Source organism: Dendropsophus ebraccatus, chromosome 3 (assembly GCF_027789765.1).
Source record: "Dendropsophus ebraccatus isolate aDenEbr1 chromosome 3, aDenEbr1.pat, whole genome shotgun sequence".
Lineage (NCBI taxonomy): Eukaryota > Metazoa > Chordata > Amphibia > Anura > Hylidae > Dendropsophus > Dendropsophus ebraccatus.
Genome location: NC_091456.1, coordinates 115,935,860 through 115,958,639, shown reverse-complemented (window position 1 = coordinate 115,958,639; position 22,780 = coordinate 115,935,860). Strand labels below are relative to the sequence as shown.

At 44.2% G+C, this 22,780-nt stretch overlaps 1 protein-coding gene across 2 annotated transcripts in view; it reads right to left on the bottom strand.

Moving 5' to 3' along the window:
• HDGFL2 (HDGF like 2) overlaps positions 1–22,780 on the bottom strand; it is a 107,766-nt gene that overhangs the window by 21,624 nt on the left and 63,362 nt on the right. For both annotated transcript variants that reach the window (XM_069962563.1, XM_069962562.1), the window contains exons 10-14: positions 22,281–22,363; positions 22,125–22,192; positions 21,374–21,444; positions 20,852–20,953; positions 14,778–14,940 (exon numbers count right to left, since the gene is read on the bottom strand). In XM_069962563.1, the coding sequence (XP_069818664.1) occupies positions 14,778–14,940; positions 20,852–20,953; positions 21,374–21,444; positions 22,125–22,192; positions 22,281–22,363 (487 nt within the window). The remainder of the gene's footprint in view (positions 1–14,777; positions 14,941–20,851; positions 20,954–21,373; positions 21,445–22,124; positions 22,193–22,280; positions 22,364–22,780) is intronic.

Sequence of the window (22,780 nt, the reverse complement as noted above, 5' to 3'; positions counted from 1 at the left end):
CGTAATGGAGCTGATCCCGGCTCGGCACATGATTGCTTCCGGCTGCAGCAGTTGTGCCTATCTCACAACTGCAGTCGTTGTGCCTATCTCATGGATTTGTGCTGCATATCTATGCAGCACAGATCTCAATGAGAGATCAGTGCACTTATACTACAAGTCCCCCAGGGGGGCTTCTAGTATAAGTGTAAAAGTTAAAATAAAAGTATTATAAGTAAAAAGCCCCCTGCCCTAATAAAAGTCAGAATCCCCCCCCCCTTTTCCCATGTTATAAATAATAAACAAATTAACAAACAAACATGTTTGGTATCGCCGTGTGCGTAATTGCCCAAACTATTAATTTATCCCATTCCCGATATCGCACGGTCAATGGCGTAAGCGCAAAAAGGGCAAAATTGCGCATTTTTGGTTGCATCAAATCCAGAAAAAATTTAATAAAAAGTCGCATATGCGCAATCAAGGTACCGACAGAAAGAACACATCATGGCGCAAAAAATGACACCTGACACAGCCCCATAGACCAAAGTATAAAAGCGCTATAAGCCTGGAAATGGAGCGATTTTAAGGAACATATTTATGTTAATGGTTTGAATTTTTTACCGGTCATCAGATACAATGAAAGTTATATGTTACATGGACCCCCCAAACTGTAAACTACAGGTATCCACGACCCTCAGACTATAAACTACAGGTATACAGCACCTTCACCAACTATCCTGCAGTATATAGTTGGTGGAGGTCCTGTATACCTCTAGTATATAGTTGGTGAAGGTGCTGTATACCTGTAGTTTATAGTCTGAGGGTCGTGGATACCTGTAGTTTACAGTTTGGGGGGTCCTGTATACCTGTAGTATATAGTTGGTGGAGGATCTGTATACCTGTAGTGTATAGTTGGTGGAGGTCTTGTATACCTGTAGTGTATAGTTTGAGGGTCTTGTATACCTGTAGTGTATAGTTTGGGGGTCCTGTATATCTGTAATATAGAGTTGGTGGAGGTGCTGTATACCTGTAGTAAAGAGTTGGTGAAGGTCCTTTATACTTGTAGTGTATAGTTTTGGGGCCTGTATACCTGTATTGTATAATTGGGGGTCCTGTATACCTGTAGTATAGAGTTGGTGGAGGTCCTGTATACCTGTAGTGTATAGTTTGGGGGACCTGTATACCTGTAGTATAGAGTTGGTGGAGGTGCTGTATACCTGTAGTATAGAGTTTTGGGGTTCCCGTATGCCTGTATAGTTTTGGGGTCGTGTACACCTGTAGTGTATAGTTTTGGGGGTCCTGTATACCTGTAGTGTTTAGTTTTATAGTCCTGTATACCTGTAGTGTATAGTTTGGGGGTCCTGTATACCTGTATTATAGAGTTTGTGGAGGTGCTGTGTACCTGTAGTGTAGAGTTTTGGGGTCCTGTATACCTGTAGTGTCCTGTATACACATACCTCCTAAGTGTCCCTATTTTGAAGGGACAGTCCCTACTTTTGACCTATGGCCCCCTTTCTATCTTTGCCCCTCTTTTTGACCTAGGAATTAGATTTGCACTGATAAACCTTCAATGTTGCTCTAGAAAGTGTCTGGTTTCTTACTGTATAATAGACCCAAACTTGCATATTATTCTATCATGTGGTGCAAGCTGGATCCTAAAAATTGTTATATTCACATGAATCATATGACATTATGGACCCTGTCACACATGCAGACTCATTGAGTTCTATGGCCCTATACACACACTGTGCGTCTGTGTCACCTATATGACAGTGGGTACCCGCAAATGCGGACAGGAACTGAAACACATTTGTAATCCTGTCCGCAGTTTTGTTGGCAGATACTGATGTTTGAATGCGACCTAAGGATTCAGGATCTGCTGCAGATTTGCAGATATCGATGTAACTAAATGCACCAAACTGCAGCAGATCCTGGATGTGTAAATGCATCCTTAAATTAAAAAGAAATGTCTGTAAAATTTTCCTAGCATAAACCACAACTGTCCCTCTTTGGCCGTCCAAAATGTTGAGAGGTATGTATACCTGTAGTGTTTAGTTTTGGAGTTCTGTATACCTGTATAGCTATTTCCTGTATCCTGGACTGTATAGTTGAAGTAGGGGGTCTACCAGTTATTTCTGTGGATCTGTTGTGAGGCAGCTGGCCCTAGCAACCACAGCTCCCTGTGAAAATGAAAGTAGTAATCCTATTGGTTGCTAAGGCTTCCAACTGCAGTTTCTGCTGGAGACCCACAGCACTAATTATATCACTTGTGTGTGCCGTGTGGAGATTTTCCCATTCATTTCTATGGGGCGCTCTTTCCCCTCCCCTTCTGTACATCTGGCAAGGACGGGACCTTCGCTCTAACCTGCCCAGTTACTCAGTGTATCCGCCTGCCAAATTTGGGGTCAAACGGTTCAGGCGTTTGGAAGTCTATAGGGGACAGACAGAGAGACAGACTTTCATTTTTATTATATATATTTGTATTAAGAAATAAAGGCCACGCCGGCCACATCCCCGTCAGCTCCGCCTGGCATCTTCGGACCTACCTCACTTCCGGGTTACAGTGAAGTGAATTGGAGAGAAAAGGCTGCTGGTGCGCATGCTCACTGGCAGTCTTTTGATTGGCTGAAGTGCATGACATGGCTTCCAGCTTGCACAGCTAACAAGAGCTGAACAAGCTGAAAGCCATGTGATGTGCATCAGCAGCCATTTTATTGGCTAGAGTGCAAGTGCACCAGTAGCCTTTTCCAGTGAATTAAATGGGAGAGGAAGACGCCAAGTAGGAAGATGACCAGCCCCTCCCCTTCTGATGACATTGACACAAGATGGTGCCGAGAGAACAGAACGTGGTTGACAGTTATTAGATAAGTTTGCTTTCTTTTACCTTTGGGGGGAGGGGGACAGGGACAGCTTATTAACATACATTACAAATTTATATAACTTTGTAATGAGTGTTAAATAAGCTAAACACACAAAATGCCGGAGTTGTTCTTTAAGTAATTTTCTTTACCATTACAAGGCTGCTGTGGATTTGCCAGTAACAAATTCATTTTTAAAGTTGTTCATAAAGGGTTAGGGCCAAAGTCGCTCTTAAAAAGGGCCAGGGCTGAATTAGCTCTTAAAGGGCAAGGGCCACATTAGCTATTAAAAGGGCCAGCACCAAAGTTGCTCTTAAAGGGATGGTACCATAGTTCCTTTTAAAGGGAGGGTACCAAAGTCACTCTCCTGGAAATGCACATCTAGTTCTTCCAGTTTCTCCTGATTTTCTGCAATTATTACAGCCCAAACCACTTTGCACACACTTTGTTTAAACTGCATTTTGAAGCCTTGGCAGTGACAAGTGTGCTAGCTATTTTTGGTTCGATCACATATGTCTTAAGAAATTTACGTTTAAAGACCAAAAATTCCCCATAGAAACAAATGGCTAAATGTTCAGAAATTCAAGTATCACACAACACAGCACAGCACTAAGCAGCAAATCACAGCACACATTCAAATAGCTGAAATGTAGCAGCCAAAAGAAACTTGTCAATGCCTGACAGCATCCAAACAGTCACATGTCCCCTATTGGACAACAGAAGATGGCAGGTCCTTTCCCACAATTCGAGCAATTTTCTGCGCCGTTATAATGCAGCTGTGGATGTCACGGTTAAGGGGTTGGTACCAAAGCTGCTTTTAAAGAGGCGGTACCAAAGCTGCTCTCAAAGCAACGATACCAAACTCGCTTTTAAGGGGGCAGTAGTGAATTCACTCTTAAAGACTGAATTTGGTTGCTATTGATTTTTCTCTTAAAGGGCTGGCCCGGAATTCTCTCTTGAAGGGCTGGTACAGATTCTGCCCTAAAGGGGCCGGCACCAAAGTCATCAAAGAAGCTCTTAATGGGCTGGTACCAAAGAATCCATCTTATACACCCTAACAGACCCATGAAGAAAAAAAAAGTCTTGTCATTAAAGGGTTAAATTTTCTTTTAAAGTGTCACTGTCATTTGGATGTAAAAAAAAAAAATCTAACTTTCTTACCTATTAGTTCGCCCCCTGTAGAGCCTACACTTCAAATTTGGCGCCATTCTGCCGTTCCTAAGTCGAGATATAGCCCAATTTGTGCTGCTCAATGATGTGCAGTTAGTTCTTCTGGAGGGGGCGTGCCGGCCCTCTGAAGACGTCACCTGTCAGCTAATGCTGAACAGGAGACTCTGGTTCTCGGGAGCGCGCACGGCCAGCCAGCTCCAAGTAAATGATCTTTAGCCAATTAGCTGTCAGCAATGCTGTAGAACCTTCCCCTGCTTGTGCAAGGGATTTTACATGGGGACCGCAATACAGCCCTGCCTCCCTCCACACCCAATCCTACTTCATATAGCTGTACAGCTGTGGTCCCTGTGCTATGTCTGCAGCAGCTTACCGTCTCCCTCCATCCTGTGCTCTGTCCATATGGCTTCTTGATTACATCCACCCCCGGCCATCCCTGAACTTAATGTCACCCTCCCTCCCTGTGCTGTGTCTTCCTAACTCCCTCCGTCCCTGGTAGATGCCCACTATCCCTGCGCTCTGTCTCTGGCCACCTAATATCTCCCTCCGTCCCCAGTCCACGTCCGCTCAATGTCTCCCCTTCGTTTCTGCACTTGTCCCTCCTCCGTCCCCAGTTCGGGCCTCTCCCCCGCCATCCCTGTGCTTTATGCCTCTTTCCCTGTGATGTCTCTGTGTGTGGCTGCTAACTACCTCCCTCCGACCCCGTGCTCTGTAATGGAGGGACATGGTTAGCAGCCACACACAGAGACATATCACAGGGAAAGAGGCATAAAGCACAGGGATGGCGAGGGAGAGGCCCGAACCGGGGACGGAGGGAGTTAGGACGCAGAGCACAGGGAGGGAGGCAACAAGTGCAGAAATGGAGGGGAGACATTGAGCGGATGTGGACCGGGGACGGAGGGAGATATTAGGTGGCCAGAGACAGAGCGCAGGGATAGTGGGCTACTAGCGGGGACGGAGGGAGTTAGGAGGACGCAGACACAGCACAGGATGGAGGGAGACTGTAAGCTGCCGCAGACAAACATAGGACAGGGAAGGAGGAAAAGGCAGTCCTTCTCTACAGTCTGAACGCGCAGGCCTGTGCAGTTCACAGACTTGTATGTGAGAGCACGCTCCTGTAGGCTATCAATCAAATGACAGCCTCACACGAGAACGCGCAGGGGGGAGGGACTGTAAGGAATCTCGACTATTTTTTCTAACTGAATCAGTCGAGAATTTTCGATTTCGACCAGTGGAGGCTAAAAATAAGAAAAAGCGCCCCCTGGTGAATAAATGTATAGCTATGATTAAGAGGGTGATAACATGAATATAAATAAATAAAATAAATTAGAAAAAGTCCTAGAATCGTTTTATCTATTAGTTTAGAAAAAAAAAAAAATTATAAACGACAGTGACACTAAGTTATACAAATATATGTATACTATTGTTTACTAAAGGAATAATTTAAAGGGGTATTCCAATCACAATACAGTTAAACAGCTATAATTATAGCTATAGTATACTTATTTAACTCCTTAACGACTGATGACTGGTATACCAGTCATGAAAGGGTGAGTTTTCCTGCATCATGACGGGTATACCCGTCATCAGCTTTAACTGTCACTGCTGGTAAACAGGAAGTGACAGCATGGTAACGATTGCTGTCTAAGACAGCTGACTGTTACTGCTAGCAGTCCAGGGACCCCTGTCATCAGTCCCCGGTCTCTGATCACTGTCTTTGACAGCAATCGTCACCATGCTGTCACTGCCGTTTATGTGATGCTGCTGATGTGCCAGGTTTCCTGTGCAGCAAGCATTGCTGTTACAGACAGCTGATGGTTGCTGCTAAGAGCGGGCTGAGAGTGCTCCCATGCTGCTGTCTCTCTCTCCAACCCCTGTGGCTGCTGTCTCTTACTCCCCTTAGGGCCCTATTCCACCGGACGATTATCGTTTGCATAATCGTTAACGATTAACGATCTCAAATGACCACTATTGCGAAAGACCTGAAAACGTTCACTCATTTCCATGGAACGATAATCGTTACTTATGATCGTAATTGCGATCGTTTTTTCTTCGCTGTTTATTCGCTATTGTGAACGACCAAACGATGTCTTATTCAATGTGAACGATTTGCGAACGTTTTGCGAACGAGCAACGATAAAAATAGGTCCAGGTCTTATAAAGCGATCAACGATTTCTCGTTCGGTTGTTAATCGTTAACTGCATTTCAACCGAACGGTTATCGTTTAGAGTCGAACGATTTAACAATAATCTGAACGATAATCGTCCGGTGGAATAGGGCCCTTAGTCCTCTCCTGTCAGCTGCAGCCGCTTCCTGTCTCCTTCGTGCAGTGTCTGTAAGATCGGAGCTGCTGCAGCTCATCACACACTTTAGACTGAGCCTCTATAACATCGATTCCTCTGATTGGTCAGTGACAGTGTCAGTCATTGTGACCAATCAGAGCAATCAGTGTTATAGAGGCTGAGAGATGCATCTGATAAGCTGCAGCAGCTCCAAACCTCCACACTCATGTCACTGTCTGTGTAAAGAGATCAGAGCTGTGACAGCTCATCAGATGCATCAAACTCAGTCTCTATAACACTGATTGCTGTAAATGGGCAGTGACATCACAATGACTGACACAGTCACTGACCATTCACAGCAATCAGTGTTAAAACTACACTGTGCCCCAAAACACCAGACCCCCTTTTCTCATATCTTTCTTTTTTTCCCTATGAAAATTTTATATATATATTATATATATATATATATATATATATATATATATATTATAATCTTGCGGCACTCCAAAGAATTGTAAAGTCAAACTGTGTTTATTCCATAATTCAGCCGTTACAAGTAGTGGCCTTTCTCAAGCAATCCCACACTACTTTGTAAAGGCTCATATATAAAATAAACACGGTTTGGCTTCACAATTCTTTGGAGTGCCGCAAGATTTTGTCATATCTACCTACCATATGCACCTTCATTGTGGACATAGTAGCATTAAAGGCTAGCTAGTACATAGGGGGAAAGTTAGTTAGAAATAGCTAGTTATGTTTTCTGTTAGTCTCAGTGCTAGGGCCAATGCACACGTCCTCAGAAACCAGTCCGCGCACGGACTGGACCTCAGAGCTTCCAGCATCATGTATTATATCTGCAAAATTTCAAACAGTATCAGAAGTCTTGACATTATAATCATTATGCGGGGAGCTCCAGGGGCCAGTGCATGTATGGACGGGTTTCTGAGGATGTGTGGATTAGCCCTTAGGGTTAGATTTTAGGGCTAACATAGAACTAAAAGCTACAAGCTATTAGTGGAAAGTATGTCCTACAAATGAGGTGTGTGTGTGTGTGTGTGCGTGTGTGTTGGTGTTGGTGGGGGAGCTAATTTATTTAATCTGATTTGCAATAATCCCAGTCTCAAAATAAGGGCTCAAAGTGCTCACTGCTGGCCGAGATGATTACTTTAGGGGGTGCAGTTTTTACTGATGGGGGTGCGGTATCGTTCTGGTAGCCCCAATCGTTTGCAAAAATGGAATGGGTAATGAAGCCTAAAATGATGTGCTGAAAGCCAGTGGGTGCTCCTTTCCTTTTGAGTCCCGCCGTGAGGCCAAGTAACCAGATATGGCCTAAGTGGGGATACCGCCGGATAAGGGACAAACCGTGTTCTAAAACTTGGGGTGCTTTTGCTTCATTTTACAAGTTATCAGTGGAAAATATGCTGCACAAATGATGCATTTGTGAAAAAAAGCTATTTTTTTTAAATGTGACTGAATTAATCCCAGTTTCACAATAAGGGCTCAAAGTGCTCACTGCTGGCTGAGATGAATATTTTAGGGGGTGCAGTTTTCAAAAAGGGGTCACTTATGGGGGTGCAGTATCATTCTGGCAGCCACAATAGTTTGCAAAAATGTAATGGGTAATGAAGCCTAAAATGATGTGTTAAAAGCCAGTGGGTGCTCCTTTCCAAGTCACAAGAAACAGTCAAAGCCAAAGTGGGGTGCTCCAGTCACAAGTCAAAGAAACCAGATATGGCCAAAGTGGGGATACCGCCTGATACGGGACAAACAGTGTGATAAATGTTGGGGTGCTTTTGCTTCATTTTATAAGCTATCAGTAGAAAATATTATCCACAAATTATGCATTTGTGAAAAAAAAGCTAATTAATTTTTTTTTTTTTTTTTTTTTACTTTAGCATAATCTCATTTTACAGTAAGGGCTCAAAGTGCTCACTGCTGGCTAAGATGTTTGCTTTCGGAGGTGCAGTTTTAAAAATGGGGTCACTTGTGGGGGTGCGGTATTGTTCTGGCAGCTTTAATCTTTGGAAAACCCAATATGGTGCCTGTAAAACATCTTAATAGAAAAGGCGGCCACAAAAACCACAGGGTGGTTCTTTATTTCTGAGGCCCCTATGTATGCCCAACACCAAGCAAGACCCACGCGTGGGATATTTCTGAAAACTACAGACTTGGGGTAATAGATATTTTGTTAAATCTTTCTGTTGATACTTGTGTTGCAGAAAAAAGATTTTTTAATTCCTCCTCTAGTTTGCATTAATTCCACTACACTACATTACATTACATAGAAATCCATAGAAACAATTAAGTCCTATAGATTTCTATATAGAGAGCGCCCCCTGCTGGACACTCCATAGGAATTACACCTTTCGTCGTGACGTCACTGGATCTGAGAGAATTCTAACACTTCCTGATCTACTAAATTAAGGGAAAAAGCCCTATATGTGCATTTCCCAATTAATGTACATTAGAAATTTGCATAACTTTTCATAAGTAACAACATATCAAAAATTAATTTTGGCCGGACTTCTCCTTTAAGGGGTTAAAGGGGTTATCCAGCGCTACAAAAACAAGAGCCCTACTCTTGTCTCCAGCTTGGGTGGGTTTTGCAGTTACATCGAAGTGAATGGAGCTTAATTGCAAACTACACCTGAACTGGAGACAAGAGTCGTGTTGTCTCTGAAAGAAAGTGGACGTGTTTTTGTAGCACTATATAACCCCTTTAACACCTTGCCGCAAAATGACGTTTGGGAAAAGTCATGTAAAGCAGGTAGTTCCCGCAACATGACGTTTCCCAAACGTCATGGTTTCCCTGCCTCCCCCTGCTGTCCCTGACGGTGATCGGGCAGCAGGAGGAGGCTGTGTCACACAGCATCCTCCTGCTGCCACTGCCCGGAGGGGAGCCGCGCTCCCACCGGGCAGTTAACCCCATAAACGCCGCGGTCAATGCGACCGCAGCGTCTATGGGGAGATTCAGTGTCCCCCGCCTATCGGGCGGCGGGGGGAGGCTGCAGAAAGCTGCCTCCCCCCACCGCCACTCAATGTGTGTCCCCCGGCCCCCTCCCCTCGTCCCCCGATACCGGTGGATCGCCGCTACTACCGTTTTAGCGGCGATCCGCCGATACCGGGCATTACCGGCGCCGCCGATAGCTTTCATCTCCCCCCACCGTGTATTCAGACCCCCGATCAGACCCCAGATCACCATACCCGGGCGGCCATCAGATCCAAGATGGCCGCCCCCCATCCCTGCGAACAAACGATGTTTGTTCGCAGGGATGGAAATGAATTAGTGATCAAAGTCCCATGCTCTCCGCCACCGGAGGTAGCGGAGAGCATGGGGCAGTGATCGGGGACCCCCCCATGTGGTCCCGAAGCAGGCGATCGGCGGTATATACTATATACCGCCGATCGCCTGTTCCCAGTGCTGATCAGCACTTTTTATCCCCTGTCACCATAAATCATTGGTGACAGGGGATAAAAAGTGTCACCGTGCCCCCCCACCCCCCAAGTCGCCCCCCACCCCCCCAGTCACCCCCGTCCCCCAGTCACCCTCCCACCCCACATACATTACCTGATCCAGGGAGGTCCGTCCTCCTCGACGTCCAGGCTGATTCTGAAGAGCGCATGCGCTCCAGAATCAGTTATCTCGGAAAATTTAAAGTGACAGAGACCAATTTGGTCTCTGTCACTGAACTATGATTACTGTGATAGAAATACAGTGAAAATAAATGTATAAAGTACAAAAAGTAAAAAAAAAAACTTATTATAGTAATAATTGCAGTTTACGCCCAGATTACCCCTAACCCCCCCAAATTACCCGTAACCACCGCAGTTTGCCCATATCCGCCCCAGGTTGCCCGTAACCACCGCAGGTTGCCCAGATCCGCCCCAGATTGCCCGTATCCGCCCCAGGTTGCATGCTCCGCATGTTGCCTCTAACCGCCACACATTGCCCATAACCACCGCACGTTGCCTGTAACCACCCCAAATTGCCAGTGACCCCCTCCAGATGGTCCGTAATCAGCCCCGATTGCCCGTAACCCCCCATATTGCACGTAACCACCGCACGTTGCCTCTAACCACTGCACGTTGCCTCTAACTCACACACGTTCCAGTGACCCCCTCCAGATTGCCCGTAACCACACCAGATTGCCGTAACCACCCAAAATTACATGTACCCACCCCTGATTACCTATAAGCACTTCAGTTTATCAGTAACCACCCCAGATTGTCTGTAACCACCCCATGTTGCCCATAACCACCGCAGATTGTCTGTAACCCCCCCAGGTTGCCCCTAATCACATGTAATTCCCCCCAGATTGCCTCTGACCACCGCACGCTGCCCCCGACCACCGCACGCTGCCCCCGACCACCGCACGCTGCCCCCGACCACCGCACGCTGCCCCCGACCACCGCACGCTGCCCCCGACCACCGCACGCTGCCCCCGACCACCGCACGCTGCCCCCGACCACCGCACGCTGCCCCCGACCACCGCACGCTGCCCCCGACCCTCTCCAGATTGCCCGTAACCAAGCCAGATTGCCTGTAACCACCCCAAATTACAGGTACCCATCCCAGATTACCTATAAGCACTTCAGCTTATCCATAACCACCCCATGTTGCCCATTAGCACCGCACGTTGCCCATAACCATCGCACGTTGCCCATAACCACCGCAGATTGTCTGTAACCCCCCCAGGTTGCCCCTAATCACATGTATTTCCCCCAGATTGCCTCTGACCACCGCACGTTGCCCCCGACCACCGCACGTTGCCCCCGACCACCGCACGCTGCCCCCGACCCTCTCCAGATTGCCCGTAACCAAGCCAGATTGCCTGTAACCACCCCAAATTACAGGTACCCATCCCAGATTACCTATAAGCACTTCAGCTTATCCATAACCACCCCATGTTGCCCGTTACCACCGCACGTTGCCCATAACCACCGCACGTTGCCCATAACCACCGCACGTTGCCCATAACCACCGCAGATTGTCTGTAACCCCCCCAGGTTGCCCCTAATCACATGTATTTCCCCCAGATTGCCTCTGACCACCGCACATTGCCCCCGACCACCGCACGTTGCCCCCGACCACCGCACGTTGCCCCCGACCACCCCAAATTGCCAGTGACCCTCTTCAGATTGCCCGTAACCACCCCAAATTACAGGTACCCATCCCAGATTACCTATAAGCACTTCAGTTTATCCGTTACCACCCCACGTTGCCCGTTACCACCGCAGGTTGCCCGTAACCACCGCAGGTTGCCCGTAACCACCGCAGGTTGCCCGTAACCACCGCAGGTTGCCCGTAACCACCGCAGGTTGCCCGAAACCACCGCAGGTTGCCCGAAACCACCGCAGGTTGCCCGAAACCACCCCACATTACCTGTAATCTCATTTTTTTATTGTATTTTAGTAACTGCGCTGTTCTAATAACCATTACTAGCCGCGGTTTTGCTCCAGCAAATTGGCGCTCCCTTCCTTCTGAGCCCTGCTGTGTGCCCATACAGTGGTTTATGCCCACATATGGGGTACCGTTCTACTCAGAAGAAGCTGCGTTACAGATTTTGGGGTACGTTTTTTCTCCCATTCCTCGTGAAATTGAGAAAATTGAGTTTTTCATTTTTACTGTCTTATTTTGAATACTTTCCTCTAATACCTGTGGGGTCAAACCGCTCACTGCACCCCAAGATGAATTCTTTGAGGGGTGCACTTTCCAAAATGGGGGGTTTCTCTTCTGCGGACACTACAGGGGCACTGCAAACGCACCTGGCGCTCAGAAACTTCTTCAGCAAAATCTGAACTGAAAATGCTAATTGGCGCTCCCTTCCTTCTTTTGGGGTGCGGATTCTCTCATGTTCCTTGTGAAATTTAAAACTAAACGAACATATTATTGGAAAAATTCGAGTTTTTCATTTTTACTGTCTGATTTTGAATACTTTCCTCTAATGCATGTGGGGTCAAAATGCTCATCCTACCCCAAGATGAATTCTTTGAGGGGTGCACTTTCCAAAATGGGGTGACTTTTGGGGGGATTCTATTCTGCTGACACTACAGGGGCACTGCAAACGCACCTGGCGCTCAGAAACTTTTTCAGAAAAATCTGCATTAAAAAAGCTAATTGGCGCTCCTTCTGAGCCCGGCTGTGTGCCCATACAGTGGTTTACGCCCACATATGGGGTACCGTTGTACTCAAGAGAACCTGTGTTACAAATTTTGGGGTGCAGATTCTCTCATGTTCCTTTTGAAAAGGAGAAACTTTAATCTAAACATATAGATTATTGGAAAATTTAAATTTTCGATTTTTTTACGGCCTAATTGTGAATATTTTCCTCCAGCCCCTGTAGGGTTAAAATGCTCATTATACCACTAGATTAATTCTTTAAGGTGTCTAGTTTCCAAAATGGGGTCACTTATGGGGGTTTACAGCATACAAGCCTCCTAAATCAACTTAAAAAAAGAACTGGTCCCTAAAAAAAATCAGTTTTGGAAACTTTCACAAAATGTGATAATTTGCTAATAAATCTCCCCATAACAGCCTAAAAGCCCCATAACCGCCTAAAAAAGTAAAATATGTTTCCCAAATTATGCCAGAATAAAGAGGACATATTGGTAATGTGATTTAGTAACTAATTTATGTGCTATGACTTCCTTTTTAAGAAGCAGAGAATTTCAGAAGTTCATAAAATGCAAAATTTTCAAATTTTTCATGATATTTTGATGTTTTTCACAAAAAACACACAAAGTAGTGACCAAATTTTGCCACTAATATAAAGTGCCATATGTGACGAAAAAAACAGTCTCAGAATCGCTAGCATACGTTAAAGCATCACTGAGCTATAAGCGCATAAAGTGAGACAGGTCAGATTTTGAAAAATGAGCCTGGTCATTAAGGCCAAAACAGGCTTTAGAGGCAAGGGGTTAAAACCACTACTGCAGAGTGGTGGTTGGTAACTTAGACCAGTGCTTCTCAAACTGTGAGGCGGGCCTCACCAGTGAGGCGCCCCCTAGTTGTTGGTGAGGCCCAGCTGGGGAGCCAGTTTTTAAACAAAAGTAACTATGATCTGCACATTTATTTTGTACTTGCTTTATTAGTATATAGAGCTTGGGAGATAGGTGAAAGGTAGTCCTAGCATTATTTTCAGCTTTTAAATGGACTTTCACCACAGATAGTGAGGCCCAGGCACCCTCTTTGTCAGTCTGGTGAGGCCCAGGCATTGCCTTGGTCTGTTGGGCTCCAGTAGAAATAGTTTGAGAAGCACTGACTTAGACAACAGGCTATATACAATGTGAGGGAAGAAGCAACATATCAGAAGAAGGAAAGTTTGCAAACATATCTAAAGGGAATCTGTCACTAGGTTTATGCTGTCTTACACGAGGGCAGCATAAACTAGTGATATAAATGCTGAACAGATCGGTGTATTACTTCCATCATTTTGTTCAGCCATTCTCCTAACATGCAGGAGAATAAGATTCTTGCTACAGCCCTCCCCCAGATTGACAGTTGACTGCCTATACACAGCATTGAAAGATAACTGCCAATCAAAAGACGGCAGGCGGAGTTTTCTGCTTCTCATTAATATCCAGGACTACTGGGCTCACACTTATAATGAAGAGGACTACTTATTGTCCATTTTATACAGGTGATACATTATTCAGTTCAGCTTCCCTTAGATAGGGCTGCATAAACCTAGTGACAGAGTCTCTTTTAGTTGCTTGACCCTACAAGTATAACTATTAGTTGAGATGGGAATCACCCTTTAACTACAAACTTGTTTGTTAATTATATTCAACATTACTTTCGCTTATCATTCTCATTTTACAAATTTGTACAAGTGTACATATTAAAGAGACTCTGTACCCACAATCTGCCCCCCCCCCCCCCAACCACTTGTACCTTCTGATAGCTGCTTTTAATCCAAGATCTGTCCGTTCGGCAGGTGACGCAGTTATTGTATTAAAAAAATACTTTCAGCCTGTGCCAAACAGGATTATCTGTGCCCTAACTTTGCACAACCTCTCTGTCCCTCCTCCCCACCCTCTTCATCATTAGGAATGCTCCAGGCAGATTGCCTCCTATTCCCCACCTGTGGCAGCCCGGCACATGGGCTGGATCATTAAGGACCTGTGCAATGTTCAGCATGGAGAAAATGTTTCAGTGGCATTCCTAATGCTGAAGATGGTGGGGAGGAGGGATGGAGGGGTGGTGCAAAGTTAGGGCACAGATACTCCTGTTTGGCACAGGCTTCAAATTTAAAAGTATTTTTTTATAGGACAATAACTGCATCACCTGCTCAACGGACCACAGGACAGATCTTGGATTAAAAGCAGCTATCCGAAGGTACAAGTGGTTTGGGGGGGTCAGATTGTGGGTACAGAGTCGCTTTAAAGTGATTCTAACCCTTTCAATTCTTTTGATGAGCGTTAAGAACTGGGGTAGCAAACTTATGAAACAATCTTGTTATCTCAAGATATTAGCCATTTAAAATGGTTTACCTTCATCTTGTTCCATGCTTGCGTCTAACAGCTGACTGCTGTTGTCACCCTCATTTACTTTCTGTTGACTTCCCATTTTTGAGCCAAGAATATTAGCTTTAATTCTGCTGTAAACTTCCGCAGCTTTCTCCATAACGGCTCGATTGGCTTTGTATCGTCGGATCTACAAGGACAGAAATATTATCCATGTAAGAGACACGGGTACTTTACAAAAGGACATCATGCACTGTGTATCCAGCATTCCCAGGAGGACCAGGTAATTATAAAATTCACTTTTTTTCCTTCTTGTTAAAATCCAAAATAACTTGAAATTATTTTAGCAAATAAGAAATAAAGCACTGTGGTCCAGTTGCAGTCATCTTTCTTCCATCAAAGAGAGACATCTTCTCATCTGAACGAACTGATTTGTCCAGAGAGGATAAACGTTGCAATTTTGATTTGTATAGTACTTTTTAAAAGTTGTTGAGAAAAATAAAAAAAATTGTACATGCCTGTGCAGGATTAAAAAAAAAAAAAAAAAAAAAAAAAAAATAGAATACACTATATTAACCTAGCCAAATCCCATACATCCACCGTGCCGCTCTTTTGGTCCTCCATTGGTTACCTGTGACATGCAAGCCTGACAAGGACTGCCCAACTCTGCACAATTCTCCCATATCAGTCCCGATGCTAAACATCTCTCAATAGCTTTAGGGCCATTCCATTGTGCCATTACAGGTGTTACATTCGCACAGCTTTTAATGTATAAACAAAATAGAAGGACATATATTACATTTGTTTTTATGGTATATACACATGCGTCTTAATGTATATTTTTAACTTATGTGGTCAAATTGCAGTTTTTTTTATTTTTATTTAAAATAGCAGTTTAAAAATATTGTTTAACTGGATGTTACGAAAAAAAGACCTAGCATCTTGACAGGGGTAAGAAAAGCTCCAAACTCTGCTAACTGGACAATTATGCTCAGGCTGTTTTTACTGGTTGAAGTTAAGATCCCATACTATAATATTAGATATTTATTTTCATTTAGGCCACTGATCGCCCTTTAATATATGTTTTTAAAATATTTAGGAGTGGGGAAATTTATTTTGAACACACTTACTGAAAAAAAAAGGTTTTTTTTACATTTGTATCTTAGATGTTTGCTTTAACTTGCTCTGACCAAATTCAGGTTATAATAAAGTCTGCAACCACACTCCTCCCCCAGCCCTAAAGGTGTTATTAGAACTGTAAACAGGCACTGATCTGCTAAATCTGCGCTCGTTTACTGGGCCCATTCCATGCCCCAATTATTGTTTAACAAGGGCTGCATGGACATGGTTACCGATGTCCTTGCAGCCCTTGCTTAAACTTTATACATTACCTATCCAGGCTGCAGGGCTCCTCTTGCGGTCTTCTCCCCAGGTCCTGCACGCTACAGCTTCAGAGCGGCCTGTCTCAGCTGACAGGCCGCTCAGCCAATCACTGGCTGCGGTGGTCCCGGCCAGTGATTGGCTGGAGGGGCCTGTCAGCTCAGACAGGCCGCTCTGAAGCTGGAGCGCTTGGGACTCTGGGAGAAGATGACCGCAAGAGTAGCCCTGTACCCTGGATAGGTAATGTAAATTATCAGTCGCCGGCCGCGCACCGCTGCGTACCGTAGCGATGCGCGGTCAGTGCCCGACAATTATAGGTTCAAACCTATATCGTTGTCATCAGCTGATCGTTGTATTTATTCCACGAATCGATAATCGGCCGAATCGGGAGGATTCGGCCGATTATCGCTCTGTGGAATAGACCCCTAAGTGTGGGAATTAACAGAAAGAAGGTAGAAGCAACTTCCCACTTGGTCCCCTAGCATGGCAGCTTCTTTAAAGCATGGGGTAAATTACAAACACTGACATCTGTCAATGAACAAATTTCCCTTCAATCCCTACCATCATCATATCTATATTCCATAGTACCTGACAGTTCCCTTGATAATTGGGTTCTCTGTGGTCTTAAGACAATAGGAACGCTTTTTTAAGAAGGTCACATTAAATAATGGTTTCAATTCCAAATAAGGATTTTTACAAGTAGCTTTGTATTAGACACACTTTATCTAAGGTCACCCAGATGGGCCGCAGCCTCTCTAGGACTGCATTTCAGTTCTTCTCTAATGCATCACCTGCACAGGAAGGGATCTCTAAATTTTATGAGGCATGTCTAATGCTTGATAACGAGGATAAACCTTCTTACTGTAATAAATGGGAATTAAAATGACATCACTCTTACACAGTCACTGAATGGGGAGAGGCATGTGGATGGACTAAACATTTATCTAAAGGGATTAAACACTGGGAGACATCTCAAAAGATCGTTCTAAAATGCATCTCGCCATTAAAAAAAATCTTAAACAATTTAATGTTGTTAACTGACATGTCCATATCCTTACTTTAACCAAAGGGTTTTGTACAAAACAGTTTTGTTAGAACACAGCTTAAACTTTTGTATCTTTTTTGTTATGGGTGTTACAAGCTGCGGTTGTTTAGTAGAAGTATAATAATGAACTTATGGTATGGTAAAGTTATAAAATTAATCATTTCCAAAAACGTTGGTACGGCTCACTTTGGATGGAGTGGCCCTTTACCAGATGCTTTCTTTTCTCTGGCATTGGGTAAAGCATTTAACATGGCTATTTTCACAGCATATCTACAACAGGCATTGTGAAGTTGTTAACACATTGATGTAGTTAAAAAAAAAAAAAGTGAAAAAACCTGTTTATGGGTAGCTTCACATGTACTGGATTCGCAGCAGATTTCAGCGAAATCCGCTGCAAATCCTGGTACTGTGGTTGTCAATGGTGTTTCATACCCGCTGCCGTATTTTCATTCCGCTGCGAGTATGTAACGCCGGCCCCTTTAACCCCTCGCAGCATACATTACCTGCTCGGTGCCGCAGCTACATCTGAGGCTTCCTGCGTTCCTGCTCAGCCAATCAGTGCACGGCCCCACCGCAGTCACTGATTAGCTGAGCGGGACAGTCAGGAGCCGGGAGCTTCACATCGCACCGCTGAGCAGGTAACGTATGCTGCAGGCGGCGGAAGGTTAAAGAGGCGTTACATACTCGCAGCAGAATGTGGACAGACCTGGACGGAATTCCGCTGCGGGTATGTAACCCCACTGACAATCACAGTACCAGGATTCGCAGCGGATTTTGCTGCAAACTCGCATTGTGAAATCCAATGTGAAGCTACCCAATGTTTGCAAACTTGGCATTGGTACATGAATTTCCCTGGACTGACAAACCACCTGTGTGAATGGTTCTTTTGCTTTGCTTTACTCATTAGGCTGGCCACCTAATCTCATTTTTTCCTCTCATTTCTGGTATTGCCACCAAGGAACAATGTAAAAGTGATATGATATGAAATGTAAACATTGTAGCCGTTTTGTGTTTTTTTTTTAACTTAACTGCACTGAAGCAGCTGCAGCAAGGTGTGTGCTCTGATCATATAAGAAGCAGACCAGCAGAAACCCAGGGGTTTTATGGGAAAAAATGTGCAAAGCATTGTGGGAGTTTACAATGGTATAAAATCCCATCAGGTGTAAGCAACTGTGAAGTCTTGTACTATGTAACAAGGTGGAAAGCAGCAAGATGACTACATCCATGTGATTTTTTTCTCTTTCATTTGGATTATTTTCCTCTGATCCAGATCTGTCGATCATTTTGAAAACCCCATGCCTGACAGGTATGCTATTTATGTAGGTAGGTGTGCTATGTATGCGGATTCAGCATAGTAACTGCTATTTAGTTTAGGATGGCGGTGGTTCAGCTAAAATTTGAAGCAGATAATTTAGTCGTCCCCCCACATTCTCTCTTAATTTTGTCAACAAAGGAAAACTGTTCTGGAGCCTCTCGGCGCACCATCCTGTCCACCCACCGGCTCGTATGTCCCCTGCTACTGGCTACTTAAGCATAGATGAATATGTGCTTGAGCTGAAGCTGAAAGATTAAAGGCATCCTGGAGAATGTTACAGCCCTTAAAAAGAGACTACAAAACTATTCTATGCTCTGCTTCTTCAAGAACCAGCAAAGACCTTCTACGTTACACACATTTATAGAGCACTGGCTTGCCCTAGGAACACCCAGATACACCTAGGGACATAATTTATTTGCACTATGCAGAAACCTAAAATATGCTTCTTGCAGCCTCCTTAAATATTCAGATCCTACCAGGAGTATCAAGCCCTGTATGACCCTACACTGGCATCAGCCCAATGACCCTAAAACGAGGCAGGGAACTTCGCTGCTTCACTAAAGCTCTGCAAAGCCAATATGAAGTCCATCTGTAATTTTCCCTTCACTTTGGCATTTATCCACAACAAAACCCAGCACATCATTCACTCTGGAAGATGGATGGCAGACCCTGGATCCCCCTTGCACCATTGCCACCTAGACAGAGATGACCCACTAGAGCTTGGATAATGGCAGGACGAGCCCTAGCTGGAATGTACAGTTACTGATGACTGGTGCACTAGATCTGCTCCATCTCATTGAACTTCAGGACTGCGAGTTTGACGCTCCCTCCTGCCTTTGTGTGGAGACCACTTTCTTTACTTGCGATGGTTCCTAGTTTACATTTTTCATACTCTGGTGTAAGTTTTTAGGAAGGGACTATAAAACAATCGCCCTGGGGTTTAGTGGAGGGGGGAATTTTTTTTCTGATTGAAGTTCTACATTTTCACATATTGTTTCTGTTGAGCACTACGTCAAATGTGATTTGTGCTGCCCACTTAAAAGGGAACCAATCACGCTAAAATTGGCCATAAAGCTAAGGAAACGTGCTGGTACATCACCCAGCGCGCTTCCCAAACATCCCCCTGTAGCCTCCGTCCCCTGCACATACAGACCGCAAAGTTAGTTTAATAACCTCCCGCACTCTATGTAAATTATCAGCCAAGTAAATGCAAAAAACAAAGTTTCAGCAGCACGAGAAAAAAAAGGGAATGAGGGTGCAAGTCCCACCAAACCGGACCCAGGTTCGTATGTAATATCCAAGAAGATGTAGGAGACCGCACTTCCGAAAAAGAATATCCACTTTATTCACACCAATGCAACATTTCGGCTATATGTGTGTAGCCTTTCTCAAGCAGTGATACATAAGCACTCCAATGTCAGAGTATATATGTATGTGTACAAAATTGCAAGTAATCAATCAAGTGAAAAAAATATAAACATTGTGAATAAAATGCGATCAGTAGTGGCAAAATAGTGCATCAACACACGGTTTCATAAAAAACAAGTAGGAGACCAGACTCTCATGGTCTTAAGTTGTGATCAGCATAAGTACAGTGCAGAAAAAAATATATACAAACATAATGAGGTGACATTCACAGCTGTGATAACAAACAAAAACAAGGATACATACATACAAAGCGCCAAGGCAGAGAATCCACATGGAGAGGACCGCACCGGGAACGCTAGCGTCGCCCGCTGATGACGTCACGCTCGGCTCTGCGCCACGATAAGACAGATCACATGACATGACAACGTGATCCAGGGCGCATGCGCCGGGCAGTCACCAAGCCAGCAGCGGCGCGCGCATGCCCAGTAGGGTCCAGAGGAAACAGCCACCATATTGGAAAAGGGAAAACTGCCCTTATGCAAAGTATGGGTCAGAATATTATGCTAAAAGAGTATGGCAAAGGCTTAAACGGACTGTGGGCGATAGAATAATTCGTAATACATAATTCGTAATACATAATTCTTTTTTGTGGAAGTGTCGGGAAAGAGTCTGAAAAAAATAACATGCTCTCACCTCCCCAGCTCCAGCGCTGATGCTGCATACCTTGTTTGAGTTGGGACGTGTCAGGTCAACTCAGCCAGTCAGCAGCTGTAACTGTGTCCTGCCTCAGCCACTGACTGGCTAAGTAGGCCTGACCCGGGGAACCGGAGCAGCAGTACGCAGCATCAGCGCTGGAGCTGGGGAGGTGAGAGCATGTTATTTATTTCAGCCTCCCCCTTTCAGTCAAATATGAGCGGTGAGGGCACCTCTTGCCAGGGTTTACAATTTATGATTTCCACTAGTGGAAAAAGACAAACACTACCTGTTTCTTACCTTTTTAAGAGTAGCCACCAGGTCAGTGTTCTTCTGTAATATGCAAGAAGTAACTTGAAGACTTCCAAGCTTTTCAAGAGCATCTAAGCATTTCTGTACATCCTATGTAATGAGAAAAACAATAATAAAAACGATAATAGTTTCGTGTGAAAGCAGACAATCAAAAAAATCTTTCATGTGTCATTGATCACATCTTTTGAGCTGAACCTAAAACCATTAATTGTTTGCTATTTGATCACTGCAATTCCACATTTGTTTGCTAATTGTTCACTAATCGTTCAGTGTAATTCCACATTGCTCACTCATTTGCTGGGATCAGTTGGAGTAAACAATCGTAACGACTATTGTTCTGTGTAATATGGTAAATAATTTCAGGTAGCTCTCGTTTGCAATCATTTATGGTTACAAATCGCTTTGACTAATAGGACCCTAAGTCATTAAGTGAAAATTCTGTGTTTAGCATTACCAACCAGCAGAACTATGACAAGCCACACAAGTTTTTGATAACATTTTAGAACTCACAGGACTGTCCACCTTTAGGGCAAATTTTATTTCTGTGTGTAGCTTCTGGAGTTCCTCTTCAACACTGGGCTCTGCAGAACAAAAGATTCATGTGTAATATTCTGGTACACAAGACCACCTTCAGACAATTAGCTCCTGATGAAGTGAGCGAAACGTACGTCGGGCTGTAGTGCTGGATAGGGGGGTAAGACCTCAGTGGTGGTTAAGTGGTATTGGCATGATTAATGGCATGTGTGTATAACAACTTTTGTACAACAGGGTGGTTTATTATTATATCCACCCATCTGTATTTGGGGAGTGTTTTTCGGGATCATATATGATTTTCCCTTATCATTCGCAATTGTCTCTCCTTTAATATAGCTTCTTTGCACAAACAATCTTTGTGTTATCTGGCATTCTATACTCTAGAAAGTCGGTTTTCTGTGCCATCTCCTTTTATTGACCACTAGAGGGGAGTATTACACTACTCTCTCCATTTACATCTATATTTATATTTACACATGTAATGCCACACTGATGTCTTTCTCCACCTCCAGTTTTGACCTCTGTGTTCTATCCCATATGTTATCTTTTCTGTTTTTAACAAAATGATTGTATCACAATAAAGAATTTTTCTATATTCATAATTGCTGTGCATGTGTTATTGGTTTTCTTGGATTTGCTGTTGCACAGCATATTTGTATAGGCAGGACTTTGTAGGTTGTCTTTCACCTTCAGACAATGTTTAATGCGAAACTCAGACGAACCTTACCTTTCTTTTCAACTTTTCGATCACTTATAGCCTCAGATTTTTTAGCAGGTTTTTCTCTCTTCGATGGTCTACAAAAATTGTTGGGGTAAGAACAAAACCAGTTACACACTTGCAATGTAAAATAAAAATCAGTTTGTCTTTAGATATTCCTCTAACCTTCCCACCGGTCTGTCTCCTCGTCTCTCCTTTTGATTTGGCTTCCTACCAGCAGCTAGTTTTAGATTTTTTATGGTCTTGACCTTTTTAAGATAAAGACAGATCACTATACATGGCAAGCACAAGAATGATTCACATTTAGAGATGCACATAAAGGCCATGTTCACACGGTGAAAGACACTGGCTGTTCTTTGACCCGGACAGGTCACAGAACGGCGAGTGTTACTGAAGATCATGCCGTGCATCAGTGTGCGCCCGCATCCCAATTCAACGCTGCACACTCCATTGTGTGAGCAGACATGTTCTGTGCGGCCACTATTCAAATATTAGCGGCCGCACAAAACTGACATGTCAGTTTTTTGTGCGGCCAGCTAGAATTCCAGCTAGAGCATATACTACATGTATATGCTCCGGCCGGGATTCCATTCATGCACATACAGCGTATGTTTTGTATAAATCACTGCCATTGTTGCAGACTGCAAAAACAGCCGTGATTTCTA